At 60.3% G+C, this 13292-nt stretch overlaps 1 protein-coding gene and 1 long non-coding RNA gene across 4 annotated transcripts in view; one reads left to right on the top strand and one right to left on the bottom strand.

The window, feature by feature from the left end:
* Window positions 1-13292, bottom strand: part of HMCN2 (hemicentin 2) — a 143031-nt gene that overhangs the window by 41711 nt on the left and 88028 nt on the right. Inside the window, exons 42-56 of one of the 2 annotated variants that reach the window (XM_078436359.2) lie at window positions 12277-12373; window positions 11983-12102; window positions 10848-11009; window positions 9777-10058; window positions 8985-9152; window positions 7631-7744; window positions 7061-7147; window positions 6129-6320; window positions 5239-5412; window positions 5035-5151; window positions 4343-4485; window positions 3626-3776; window positions 2787-3005; window positions 1123-1236; window positions 559-746 (exon numbers count right to left, since the gene is read on the bottom strand). In XM_078436359.2, coding sequence (XP_078292485.2) covers window positions 559-746; window positions 1123-1236; window positions 2787-3005; window positions 3626-3776; window positions 4343-4485; window positions 5035-5151; window positions 5239-5412; window positions 6129-6320; window positions 7061-7147; window positions 7631-7744; window positions 8985-9152; window positions 9777-10058; window positions 10848-11009; window positions 11983-12102; window positions 12277-12373 — 2328 coding nt within the window. The remainder of the gene's footprint in view (window positions 1-558; window positions 747-1122; window positions 1237-2786; window positions 3006-3625; window positions 3777-4342; window positions 4486-5034; window positions 5152-5238; window positions 5413-6128; window positions 6321-7060; window positions 7148-7630; window positions 7745-8984; window positions 9153-9776; window positions 10059-10847; window positions 11010-11982; window positions 12103-12276; window positions 12374-13292) is intronic. The other variant, XM_078436360.2, reaches the window with a different exon arrangement.
* On the top strand, window positions 2275-13177 carry LOC144614112 (uncharacterized). Of its 2 annotated transcripts, none has more exons than XR_013551643.2 (6): window positions 2275-2714; window positions 5779-6255; window positions 10464-10561; window positions 11600-11679; window positions 12033-12129; window positions 13067-13177. It is a non-coding gene; the product is annotated as an uncharacterized LOC144614112 (long non-coding RNA). The 2 variants fall into 2 exon arrangements; XR_013551642.2 differs by having other exon boundaries at window positions 11997-12129.

The following is a 13292-nucleotide window of genomic DNA, read 5'->3' as shown; positions in this document are numbered from 1 at the left end:
ACAAGGTGCCTGGGAGACGCCACGGGCCTGTGGGCTCTGGGCTCCCCCAGGAAGGACCATGAGGGCTCCTTTGTCTGCCCGCCGCCTTTGTCTGCACGGAGCAGTGCTCGAGGGGCACCCCCCACCCACGTCCGTCAAGGGCTCTTTGGGACATTCGGGGCACAGCGTGAGCTTGGTGCTAGGTGATCCCCTAGAGCAAACTAGATGGTGACAACCATCCCCCCCCCCAACCCCGAGCAGGGCCGCTCCGTGCTGTGCTGGGCACCCGTACAGCTGTGCCTGGATCCGGGTGACCGAGGGTGCCGGGCCCAGCTCTGTGAGGGTCGCGCGGCTTTCCTGCCGCGCCGGGCTCTAGATGTGGCACACGTATGTGTCCTCTGCGGGTACTCCGTGTGGCCCTGGGCTGCCAGCGAGCTCCTCACGTAGGATTATTTGGTGGGCAGAACTTAATCCCAGGGGCTCCGACACGCTCTCGGGCAAAGAGCCTCGTCTGGCACAGATAACGTCAGCTCCTTGGTCCCCGGACCAGCAGGACTGAGTCACGGGGGACGTCCTCACCTGCAAGACACGCCCGTCCTCCAGGACCTGCAGCCGTGGGCTCGGGGAGAAAGGCAGCCCGTTCTGGAGCCATGAGATGGTGGGCACGGGGTTGCCCAGGGCCGGGCACTGGAGGCTGACGGTGCTGCTGGCGTTGACCGTCACCTCCTCCACCAGCTCCTCTGTGTCACCCAGGATCACAGGTGGGGCTGGGGGTCAGAGAGAGCAGATTGAGGAGTGGGCAGCCTGCCTGGGAAAGGTCGCTGGGGTAGGGGGGCGGGTGTGGAGGTGAGAGCAGCCCGTGGCGCCAGGCTCCGGCTGGGGCTCCCTGTGCCCTACCGGCCAAGCCCCCCTCGGCGCCACAGCTAGGGACCCTGGGGCACAGGGACGGACGCCCGTGATTTGCCCAAGGCGACAGAGCCACTTGGAATCTGCCCCTAGTCCAAGGTCGTGTGCCTTATGTTATCAACCTCTCGGTACAGCAGGACTGGCTATGCACTAGCCCCTACGGCAAGGAGCCCCTCCCCACCCCCTGCCATGGGCCCTGCAGACCCAGACCCCCCGGGCCCCAGGCCGGCCACTCACTCAGCACAAGCAGCTGGTAGTGCAACCAGTCCTCGCCCACCTCGTTGGAGGCCTTGCATGAGTATTTCCCGGCATCCTCTGCACGCACCAGGGGAATCTGCAGGACCCGACCTCCTGCGGGGATACAGGACCGAGACCTGAACGAGGGCAAGGAGGCCCGCTCTTTCCCCTGGAGGGGACCTGGGAGACGTCCCTGGCCCACCTCCTCGGAGATAAATGGAGGAGAATCAGCCTGCCCCGCCTGCGGGGTGCCTGGCCCTGGGCTGAGCATTTTCCCGGCCTCTGACTCTGTGTGCTAGGACCACTCCCGTCTCACAGATGGAAGGACTGAGGCTTCCCAAGAGTGCCCGGCGGCGCTGAGCCCAGCTCCGTGATGAAGGCAGAGGGAGGGGGCAGAGAGCTGGGCAAAGGTCCAGGCATTGGCTTTTCGGAGGCGAGGAGGCAGCTCTTGGGCTGTGGTGATTGCGGGGGAGGGGGAAGCGGGGGGCTGGGGGTGTCACCTGGGACTCTGTGATCAAGAGACAGCCAGCGCCAGATCCTGGCATCTATGGAGGGGGCTAGCGATGGTCTCCCGCGGAGCCGGGTTGGGGTCACTATGAGTTCAGGAGTCTGGGTTGGGGGATCGCTGGCCCAGGCTGTGGTGTGCTTGTGGCCAGGGTCAGAAGCAGGGGCTCGTTACCTACAGAGCCGGGGGACAGTAGCCAGGACTGGAGAAACAGTGGCTGCGTTTTGGCGTGGCGGGGGGGGGGGGGTGCGGGGGGGGGGTCACTTGATACGTAAAGTTGATCTATGGTCAGGTTCAGAATTAAGGTCCACCTGTGGCCACCACCACCATGTGCCCATGCCTAGGGGTCGGTGGCCAGGGTCAGAGGGCAGTGGTAGGGTTGGAGGTTAATGGCTAGGACCAGGGGATCAGCTGATGGCTGGGATTAACCTCTGGTCGGGCCCTGAGGTAGGCATCAGCATGTGACTGAGCTCACTGTGTACCCAGGATCTGGATCAGTGTCCAAGTCCAAGGGCAGTAGCCTGGCTGAGGGGTCAGTCCGGGGGTTTCTGACAGCAATAAGCAGCTTCAGTAAGCATCGCCTCTCGTCCGTCTCCAAGAGGCTGTCTTCTTTTGCAAGCACCAAAGTACGACCCTTGGAATGGCCCTGTTCGTCTAGAGGCCTGGGCTCCCCCAGCCAGCCCCACCATCGCCCCCGGCCTGGCAGGACACAGGCCAAATCCTACGTTGAAAGGTCACATGATCTCCCCCCTGATGAGACGATACAGGGCTCTGTGCCTGGACCCCCACCCCCCGCCCCAGTGTGGTCCTCATGAGATCACAATAAAGGAACCGCCTCCCCCTGCAGAGAAAGACACCAGCTTTGGCCAATTATCCCAGGACCTTACAGACCTTGAAGCCCAGAGGTGGGCTCGTTCTAGAAACCAGAGGCAAAGGGGGATCCTGCTCCTGCCTTCAAATAAGCAAAGAGCGTCTAGCCCGAGTTTACAAAAGGCAGCTAAGGTCCAGGGTGGTTGTGCGGCCTGCCCGCGGTCACAGAGCAGGCAGCACCCAGGAGAGTTCCCAGGACACGTAAGGGCAGTCCGAGGTGAGTGTGCCCCCGATCCCTGCCTGCAGACGCCCCGACCTCCCTGGCAGACGCCCTGACACCCTAAACTACCTTGCAGAACAGACACCCCGTCTGCGGCCGAGAGGGGCTGGCCCTCCCTGTACCAGCTGAGCTCCGGGGGAGGGATGGCATTGGTATCGCAGTACAGGTAGGCAGGGTTGTTCTCCACAATCTCCCGGTACTCCGTCACCCCACCGCGGACCTCTTCTTCCCTGGACGGGATCTCGAAGTCCACACCGGCATCGCCCAGCTTCTGGAACATGGGGGGCACTGGGGTGGGGGACAAAGCCATTAGGATGCACAGCTGAGGGACGGGGGTGCGCTTCTGTTCCAAAAGACTCCCGTGCCAGCCTCTCTCAGGGCTGGAGAAGTCCATTGTTAGAGGAGATCCCTAGGGTCGAGGCAGCTTTCGAAGACACTCATTCTTTCAGACAGCGTTTATTGAGCAGCTACTACGCTAGGCACTGGGATAGAGTTCTGCCCTCTGCAGCTCACGTCCAGTGGACTCAAGAGACTGTGTGGCATGGTGACACCTCTCAGGGGAGGAAGCAGACACGAAGTCGTAACTAGGGTTTGCTGAGCGGAGCACAGAGGCACAAAACCACTGGCTTTCAGAAGTGGAGGGGGCCCCCGAGGCCACCTGATTGGATGACCCACATCTTACAAAGGTCAAACCAAGGCCGGGAGGCGGGGGAAGGGCAGTGATGTCCCCAGGTCACCGCCAGTTAAGGGAAGAGGCCTGGGCCAGGGGTCTGGGGGTGAGACATGGCGGCCAGCAATGAGAAGAAGAGCCAGCCGCCTGGGACAGAGTCCTCCTGCTAGACCATTCCAGAAGCAGGGACACTCCCCACCCCACCTGTGCCGCCCCCGCCCCACCGGCCCCCACCCACCCTGGATGAGCACATTGAAGTCCTGGTCATCCTCGCCAGCCACGTTGGTGGCCACGCACAGGTATCGCCCTGAATCTGAGACCCGCGTGGGCTGGATTTGGAGGAGCCGGCCTTCGCCCAGGATGCGCAGCCGCTGGCTGGGGGTCACGGGCTGGGGGTGGGAAGAGTGGAGGGGGGGGCGATCGGAAATGAGGAGCAGGGGCGCCTGGGTGGCTCAGTCGGTTAAGCATCCAACTTCAGCTCAGGTCACGATCTCGCGGTTCGTGGGTTCGAGCCCCGCATGGGGCTCTGTGCTGACGGCTCCGAGCCTGGAGCCTGCTTTCGATTCTGTCTCCCTCTCTCTCTGGCCCTCCCCCTCTCACTGTCTTTCTCTCTCTCTCTCAAAAATAAACAAACATTAAAAAAAAAAAAAAAGAAAGAAAGAAGGGGCAGAAAAGACCTAGATGAGAGTACTTAAGAGTTTAATAAGATTTTAAAAATGAGGGTAGTGCTCTGACAGTTTTGAACCCTGAACCCGTGTAGCCGAAAACCCTGGCGAGTTAGACAGGTGAATGTGGAGTTTAATGTTGATGACACCTGTTCCCTACAAAGAGCTGGATTTCTTATTAAAATATAAAGTGGGGCAGGGCCCAGGCCAGCTCGGGGGCCAGGTGCTCTGACTGCCTTCTCCGGAAGGTTCCAAGCAGAAGCAGGGGGACCCCGGGGCCCCAAGCTTACCCGTCCGTCCTTGTACCAGCTGATGGTGGGCGGGGGCACGGCCCGGGACTCACACTCCAGGGTCAAAGTACTGTTGACCTTGGTCTTCACTTCCTTCACGCCGGCCTCCCCCGAGGGGTCGTCTTTGGAGATGGAAGGAGGGACTGAAAGCCACAAGGGGGTCCGAGGAGCAGGCTTAGGAAAGGGCTGCTGAGACCCAGTGCCCACTGTGGCCCCAGGGCGGTCCCAGAAATGGGCGGCTGGTTCCCAAGAGCAGAGCCACAGGGACCCTGGAGCCCGACCCGCTCCTGTCACTGTTCATTTAGGGGAGAGAGTGTTGGTTGAGAGCGATTTACGGGACAGGGCAGGTCTGAGGCAAGGGACTTCCTGGGGTGACCTCTGGGGGCCATTCTGGGGGTGCCAGGTCTCAAGGTGTAGGGCCTCTGGCCGCACCGCGGCGCGGGTGACAGAAGGAAACCGGGACTGGTGGGAATCTGCGTCCATGTGGCCCAAGTCCTAAGTCACTTGTTTCCATCTCCTGGTGCCCTTGGTCCTACAATGACTGAGTCAGCCCTGGCTGCCTGGGGACCGTCAGAGGAGGTAAGCCACATGAAGATACCTAGGGCATCCGTGTGGTCCAGGTGCCGGGGCCCCAGGGCTCCCAAGCAGCCTCCTGCCCGCCCTGCCGGTGCCCGGGAGGGTCCCCGACTCACTGAGCACCTCCACGTGGTAGTTCTTCATGGCCTCCCCAAGTTCATTGGTGACCACGCAGGTGTACTGTCCCGCATCTTCCTTCTGGGCATTCAGGATCTGCAGCCCGTGGGTGCCTGCTTGTGGGGGCAGGGGGCAGGGTCACCCCCAAGGTCACATGAACTCAGGCTCACCAGTCCCTTCCTCCAACCGACAGAGGGCATCACCTGGGAGCATCTGGATGTTGTTCGAGGCCTCAAACGGGGCGCCGTCCTTCATCCAGGTTATGGTGGGGGAGGGGAAGGCCAGTGTCTCACAGATCAGAGAAATGGGGTTGTTGATGGTCACTGTCACCTCCTCATCCGCGCTGTCCTCGGTCACTCCCAGGATGGTGGGAACCACTGTTGGGAGGCGGGGGTGGGGGGTGCCACGATCCTTAACAGAGATCCCTAATCCTGGGCCCGAGGATCCAGAAAGATCTCAGCCCCTGGTGCTTCGCTTCTGAGCCTACGCTTTCCACCGCTAAGCAGTGCCCCAGGGGAAGTTTAGGACGATTCCCGCCTCAGTTTCCCCAGACGGCTCTTAACAGCCAGCCCATCTACTAATGTACCAGAGCCTTGTCAATTCGGCTTGTGTTCCAATCCGTCCCCCTCTCCCTCTGCTCTCGTTGGTCCTAAGATTTCCTCTTTCAGGTCCTGCAGGGGACCGTCCCTTCTACCACCATTTGTACAAGCAGATTTTATTTATTAAGTCCTCTCATTTTCTAGATCCCCGTTTCTCCTGCCAAGACAGTCCGTGCGACCACCCTCGGGAGACGGACGGACACCTGGGGGCCCCGTCACCTCCCCAAGCCTCAGCGCTTCGTTGGTGACACAGAGGGACGAGCACATCTCCCACCCCCTAGGCTTGTCCAACCAATCAGGCCTGCGCAAACGCCCAGCCCGTGACAAACGTTCAGCCGATACAGCTATGACTATTTTTGTTGTTGTTGAACCTGAAGAAATGGGAAAGAAAAAAATAGCAGAGTGCTTTGCGGGAAGCTGTCTATTCGCAGCTGGCCACCTTGGCTCCCCCTCCTTTCGGCGCCCAGGGAGGCCCGGAGATGCCCAGCACTTACCCAGGACACTAAGTTGGAAGTGTTTGGTCTTCTCCCCTACGGCACTGGCTGCAATGCAGGAGTAGTGGCCAGAACTAGACAGGTCGGCCCGGACGATCTGCAGGAGAGCTCCGTCTGGAGAAATGCGGTAGGCGTCTCCACCAGCCAGGGGCCGGCCATCTTTGAACCACGTGACCTTGGGCTGTGGGTGGCCTGTAAGGAGGGGGACAGGCAGAGGAGACCATTCGGAAGGTTCTGACTGGGTTGGCCAAGAGGTCAGAGGTGGCTCCGGGGTAGGGCAGGGGACATAGATTTTCCATTCTCAGGCCAGAGGCCCCTGCAGCAGGGCACGACATAGGAGCAGCCTCCAAGCCTGGCCCGGGACCTTTCCTATGTGGCTGACTGCCTTTTCTTTAGGGAGGACGGGGCAGAGATCGCTTGGTGTAGACAGGCAAGACAGAAAGGCAAGTTATCCCTTTCATCCATTCACCCATCCATCCCCCCCAGTCCACAAGCATTAATGGGAGCCTCCTCTGGTAGGCACTGGGAGAACCACGGTGACAAGGCAGTCCTTGGGTCCTCATGGACCTCAGATCCCAGCTGGGGTATACAGATGTCAAGGTTACTATGGTCGAAGGTGCTTGGGGCTGGGACAAGAAAGCCCTGGGGCCTGTGGGACCCCAGTGGAGGCAGCCCACGGGCCCAAGGGGTCAGCCAAGGACGCGTTGTGGAAAGTCCTGGAAGTTGAGGTCTCTAGCCAGGTGAGGAGTGGGGAGGAGTGTTTGGGGCAGAGGCAGAGCCAGTGCGAAGATGAGCAGGGATGTGGTGCCAAGTTCAAGATGTACAGAGACCAGGGAGCACTGGGGCTGGGGGCAGGCCAGAACCCCCGGGCACCCCCTCCTCTCTGAAGCTGACTTCTCATGCTTGTCCCAACCCACCGGAGGGGCCCTCACCTGTGGCGTTGCACGTCAGGTGGGCTGTCTGCCCCTCGGGGACCTTGACTGCCTCCTCCAGGTCCTCGTTCTCAATCCTGGGAGGAACTGGGAAGAAGCAGGGAGACGGACGGTTACTGACCAGGGTTGGCTGAACAACCATGAAGCAGGAAGCCAAGAGCCCAGAACCAAGTGCCCAAGGCAACCGCTTTCAGTTTCCTGTGTCTCAGTTTCCCATCCCCTTAGGCCTGCTCCCACGGGCAGTGAGTTCCATAAACATTTGCTGCTGGCTGAGGGAAGTCCCAGTGCCTCTGCGGGAAGGCCCTGATCAGAGGAAGACGGTTGGGTGGTGTTGAGAATATGTGCCCCCTGTCACTTGGGGTTAGTCCCTGCTGTTTCCGGAAAGTTCCATGGCAACTTCAGAGCAGAGGCCGCTGATGAGGCAAAGAAAACAAGGCTTGGTCTCTCCCCCCTTCCTGTGTTGAGTGCCCCCTACAGCATGAGCCCTTAGTCCTGGGGATAGCCCCCAGAAGCTCCAAGACAAGAGAGGAGGGATTCGTGGGGTGCTCATAGGAACGGGCTGGGGCATACCCAGGACCTCCACACTGAAGTTCCTCCGAACCTCCCCAGCTTCGTTGCTTGCCAGGCATGAGTAGAAACCTCTGTCTCGCTCCTGTGCCCGGGGCATCTTCAGCATCCAGCCACCTGGGGAGGGAGGGGAGTGGACTCCAGGCACGGCTCTGAACAGCCTCTGTCCCAAGCTGAGCCCAGGCTGCCCACCAGAAGAGGAGTGTGTCAGGTGTGGCAATTCGCTGTGTGTGTGTCTACCTCCCCCAGCGTTCCATTCCTCAGATGGGAAAACTAAGGCCCAGGAGGATAAACAGGTAGAGAGAGCCCCGGACATTAGTGCATGGGTAAACTTGAGGGCCCTGTTCTAATAAGAAGGATCTGTAAGCTGGCTACCCTTGGTTCTAGAAATTGACTATGGCTAAAAATGGGCTCTGTAGTCCTGGTCTAGGTCAGACTCCGGACCCCCCACCCCCACCCCCGCCATGGGATTCTGGTGGCTCTGGAAAAAAGCCACCTTCTCCCAAGGACCTCTCAGAGGTGAGCCAGTCCCTCCCAGGAAAACCCAAGGATCATCTAAGACCTGCCCAGGGAAGGCAGATACACCGGATAGACCAATACTGCTATTCCTGCACCCAGGGCAGACATCGCTAATGGATCATCCGGGGGCAGACATCGCTAATGGATCATCGGGGGGCAGACATCACCAATGGATCACCCGGGGGGCAGACATCACTAATGGATCACCATGCTCTCCTCCGCCCAGATGCAGTCTCTGAATTCCTATCGCAAGGCATCTGGCAACCCCCACCAAGTGCTCAGAAGTGGTGCACAGGGGAACCTAATTTGTCATCCCAGCTTTGGCTACGTGGAACAACTGTTGGGTCACCGAGGCCGAACTTCAGGGGGGTCTTGAGGTTCTTGGAAAGCGTGGATGGCACACTGCCTCTTGGGCCCCAGTTTCCCCTTTCATAGTTCCCCAGTAAGAACTATCACAAACCAGCTCTGTGGGGAGGATGAATGTTCAGAGGAGAAGGTGCTTGGCTCAGCATTTTGAAAGTGTGTCACTGTTCTGGGGGATGTTATGGACATGCCATGAGAATTTTTGCTGCAAGACTTATCAGAGCCTTAACTGTGCACATAGTCGCTGTCCGTCTTCAGGAGGGAAACCGAGCAGGAAGTCTTTTCCACGCTTAAAGCCAGTCGTTTACCTCACCTAGCCAGTGTTTTCGGCTGCATTCTTGGGGGACCGATGGCTAAATGGTTTTCCCAACCAGGCCTGGCAGCGAAGGGTCAGTGGGCAGGGGCAAGTGATAAACAGAGGCGGAGGGACAGGTCCAGACCTGACAACCAGACTCTCCCCTGGCTGGCACCTTACCTGCCAGGAGGTAGGTGTCCTCCCCGGGGCTGATGGGCTCCTCCCCTCGGAACCAGCGGACCCGTGGGGGTGGGACGCCTGTGGCTTCGCAGAACAGCGTCAAGGGGCTGTGCAGGGCAGCAGAGACGTTGGTCACTGGGTCCAAGTCTCCGGTGAGCTCTGGGGGCACTAGACACAGAGGAGAAACCACACTCAGGTTGCATATGGGGGCTGTATGCTCCTTCCCTGTCCCCCAACAGTCGTGCCCCGCAAGGAGACCCACCCCCGGTCGGGAGAGTCTGAGGAACAGAAGTGACAAGATCAGAGTGGCTCCCGCTGGAGGGAGTGACGGGTGCCCACAGGCTGGGCTTTGGCAGCAGCCAAACCTTGGGCCTCAGTTTCCCCGCTCCCTCAGAAGGATGCCAGGAGGATTCAGTAAGAACTCAGCAACGAGACCGGAATTAGGGCCGGGGTGGACACAGATGTGCCCCCTAAACCCACACGCCAAGCACCTCTGTGCTTTCTAAAGGACCCACTCAGAAGGAGGTCACGCTCCAGGGATCCTGAGGCAGTGGCAGGGGTGGGGGCCATGGTGAGAGAGGCCTCGCTAAACCCATCCCTGCTTACCTTATCTCCTACCACTTCCTGCCCCCACCCTGAGGCATACAGTAGGCGCTCAATAAAAGACTGGAATCACGAGGATGGGGCGGCAGTCACCCTGAAAGTGCTGTGTCACCTGTCCAGGCCTCTGTAGCGTGTGTTCCCCAGCGGGCCCCGCATCCCGCCCTCCTGCAACACGCTGCGGGTCCTCACCCAGCACGGACAGCGCAAACCTCCTCTCGGCCCTTCCGGCCACGTTCTCGGCCACGCAGGTGTAGCGTCCGCTGTGGGCAGCCTGCGCCCGCCCCACGTGCAGACTCTGGCCTTGGTTCCGCAGCAGCAGGCCGGCCTCGGCCCTCACCGGCTGGCCGCCCCACTCCCACGTCACCCTGGGCGGGGGCTTCCCTGTGACGTGGCACCACAGAGTGGCCTCCCCGTCCTGGACCACAGAGACCTGCGTGTGGGGCTCCCGGGGGCCAGCGATCTGAGGCGGCACTGGGGAGGAGGGGAAAGCGCGTCAGGGAGGGCTGCTGTGGCCACCGGGGCACCAAGCATCTGCCGCGAGCCGGGCCGGCCCCCACTCCGCCTGTGCTCCCCCGGCCACTCCCTGGCTGTGTGACCTTGCCGGGTGACCTCACCTCTCTGGGCCTCCATTTTCCATCTCTATAACGGGGGCCGCACCAGTACCTCTCGGCCCCTCTCCCGCACCCTGGAAATCAGGGGCAGGCCCTCTGTTTGGAGAATAAAATCACAGCACAGCCCTGAAGATCTGTGAGGGGTCTCCTTCCTTAGAAACGAGGGGCTTCCTGGGGCCTAAATGGGACACTGGGACTGTTTGGGGCAGGGCATCATTCCATAGGTGGGATGCTGAATGGTGCTTTTCTTGGTTTTTTTTCCTAGAATTTTCTAGATGTCTACAAGGCTGCGGTATTTAATTGCATCGCTGCAGGACAAGTCTCTGGAAACAGGCTCCCGTTATGTGCAGGAACCTCACAAAGGTTTGTCCAGATAAACTTTGTTTCTCTGGGCCCACGGTGGGGGGGCTACTGGGGATCATGGCACGCCTCTCGTGCGCACGCGCATAGGTCACGAGCTGGAAGAGGCTGATTGAGCAGGGGGGCAGCTCGTAAAACCCCAGTGGTCAAGGGGGGACGGGAAATTGTTCTCGTCACTGTTTCTGTCTTTGCTCGGATTCTGGAGGGTGGGGTCTGCCCTACCGGGGTGCCTGGTGGCCCGCCCTTCTGGCCCTTTCCACCGGGTTCAGGTCGTCCCAGCCCGGCTCACCATGCACCTCCAGCAGCTGGTCCTGGCTGCGATTGCCCGCCACATTGCTGCACTCACAGGTGTACGTTCCCTCCTGGGCTGGCTGGGCCTGTCCCAGGTACAGCAGCCGCCCCACCGCTGACACCTGCTCGAGGCTGTTCCCCTCCCCTGGCAAGGGCTGACCTGGAGGCAGCAAGAAAGAAGCCCCTGGTCCCCGGTCCTTCCGCCTGGCACGTGTGTCCTCCCACCCGTCCTGGCTGGCTTCTGCTCACCCTTGAAGGCGTTCACTTACACGGCACATATATCAGGAAGCTTTCCCCGAGTGCCAAATCCCATCCCTGAGCTCCCACAATCCCTGGGCTTCTCCGCATCACGGGTCTGCCTGCAGATCCGGTCCCGCCTGAATCCCCGCCCGGCCCCAGGGCCTTTGCACCTGCTAAGACCGCTGCCTGAAATGTTTTTCCCTACCATATTCTCATGTTCACCCCTCCCTCCCCTTCTTAAATTCTGCTCGGCCAAACGTTCGTGGCCACCCAGCCTGAAACTGCAAACACCTCCTCCGTCTCCTGGCTTTATTTTCCTCCATAGGTAGTACTTACCATCTAAGTTATTCACTAACTCCCTGTTACCTGACTACCCCCAATCCGCTGCCATATTTCCAACACCCAGAACGGGGCCTGGCACGGAGAGGCCCTCAGCAACTATTGGTTCAGTGAATGAATGAATGACAAGTATTTATTGAGCACCCGTTTTATACCAATTTTGGAATTCAGGGGGGCCAAGATGACACCTCACGGGGCTCACAGACTCATGGAGAAGCAGACATTGAAGAACTAGGGTGGTTACACGACAGGTAAACTCTCAGGGGTTATGTCAAGGAGGCCCTGCCCCAGCCTAGGGTGGGGGTCAGGGAGGGCTTTCTGGAAGAGGAGGCCACGGCCCAACCCAGCACTCACTGGCAGACTCAGGGACCGAGCAGAGAGGGGCTGAGGGCACTGTCACTTCTGTAAACAGCACCCTTACCCCCAGTGTCAGAAGCCCACCCGTCTCTGTTTCAGCTAGGCTCTGGGGGGGGGGGGCACCCAGCGAGGCCAAGGAGCAGCCCTCCACTGTGGGGGGCACCCAGGGCGGGGCTGGGCGAGGGAGGCAATCATACCGTCCTTCCTCCAGGAGATCTTAGGGAAGGGGACGCCCCGACATTCACAGGACAGCCTGGCGGGGTGCCCTTCGGTCACGGTCAGGATGCGGGGTTCCCTCGAGGGGAACACAGGAGGCACTGGGGGAGAACAGAGAGGCGTATGAGGTAGGTGCTGGGCCGGGAAGGGACAGGGGCGGGGAACAGAAAAAGCCTGGATCCCGGGACCATGGAGGCAGCACTCCTCTGGGGGCATGAGAGCCAGCCACGGCAGGGACAGGGGAGGGACCCCAGCCCAGCCCCCGAGACCCTCACCCCAGACATTCAGGTTGTAGTGCTTCTCCGAGCGGCCCGCCTGGTTCAATGCCTCGCAGGTATAGCGGCCTGCGTCCCCCACCTCTGCTCTGCTCACCTGGCCGAAAGCAAGAATGAGCCATCAGCAGGGGCAGCACCGGGATGGGGTCACCCCTGAACAGACTGTGTGACCTTGGGCAGGTCATCTGACCTCACTGCACCCCAGCCTCCCCACCTGGAACCTGGGGGCAATGATAGCACCTCCCCTACCTGGTGCACCGTGACGTTTCCAGAAGCCACAGCTTGTGGTGGCCTGACGTGGGCCGGCACGGGGACTGGGCTCCCCAGATGGCGGCCCTGCCCGCCTCACCCCACTTCACATCTACACCCCAGCCCCGTTAAGGATGGTTTGCGTGTGGCTGGGTCAGCCCCTCTCCCGCCTGTAATCTGCTCCCGGCCTCTTTGGAAAGTCCAACAGAGCAGACCAGAAGGGAAGGTAGAAAATGAAGAAGGATTGGGTGGCAGGGGGTGGGGGGTGGGGGTCGGTCCCGTCCTCGGAGGTCAGATCCTGACGGAGGAGGTGACGAAGCTAAGTTGTGGGTACAGGAAACCAAAATGAGGTGTTCAGAGTTGGGAATGATCACATCACAAGGTGTAGAGGGGTGGGAGCAGGAGGAAGAGGCTGGAGTGGAAGTTTCTCCCCAACAGCTGGAGAAGTACCTCCCCTCCCCTAGCGGACATGGATGAGGCATTCGAGGGGCTGGCTTTGAACTCCAGCCACCCCAGAAGAGCAGCACCGATGTGCTTACAGGTGACAGACCGGAGGCCGGTGTGGTCGAGACACTGCCTGAGGCGGCCCAGCCAGGAGGAGGTGGAACTGAGATTTAAATCCAGGCTGCGGTCCCCACAGTCCCCGGCCCTCATCGACCCTTCCCTTGTTGGGCCAGAGGCCCGACGAAAGGCTCCCATCCCCAAAGGCCAGGAGGCTTTGGAAGAAGGAGTAAAAAACAGGTGAAAAGTGAGAGGCTCGGCTTTGT

This window comes from Panthera onca, chromosome D4 (assembly GCF_046562875.1).
Source record: "Panthera onca isolate mPanOnc1 chromosome D4, mPanOnc1 haplotype 2, whole genome shotgun sequence".
NCBI lineage: Eukaryota > Metazoa > Chordata > Mammalia > Carnivora > Felidae > Panthera > Panthera onca.
The sequence above is the reverse complement of the archived record's forward strand: the minus strand, read 5'-3'. Positions and strand labels throughout refer to the sequence as shown.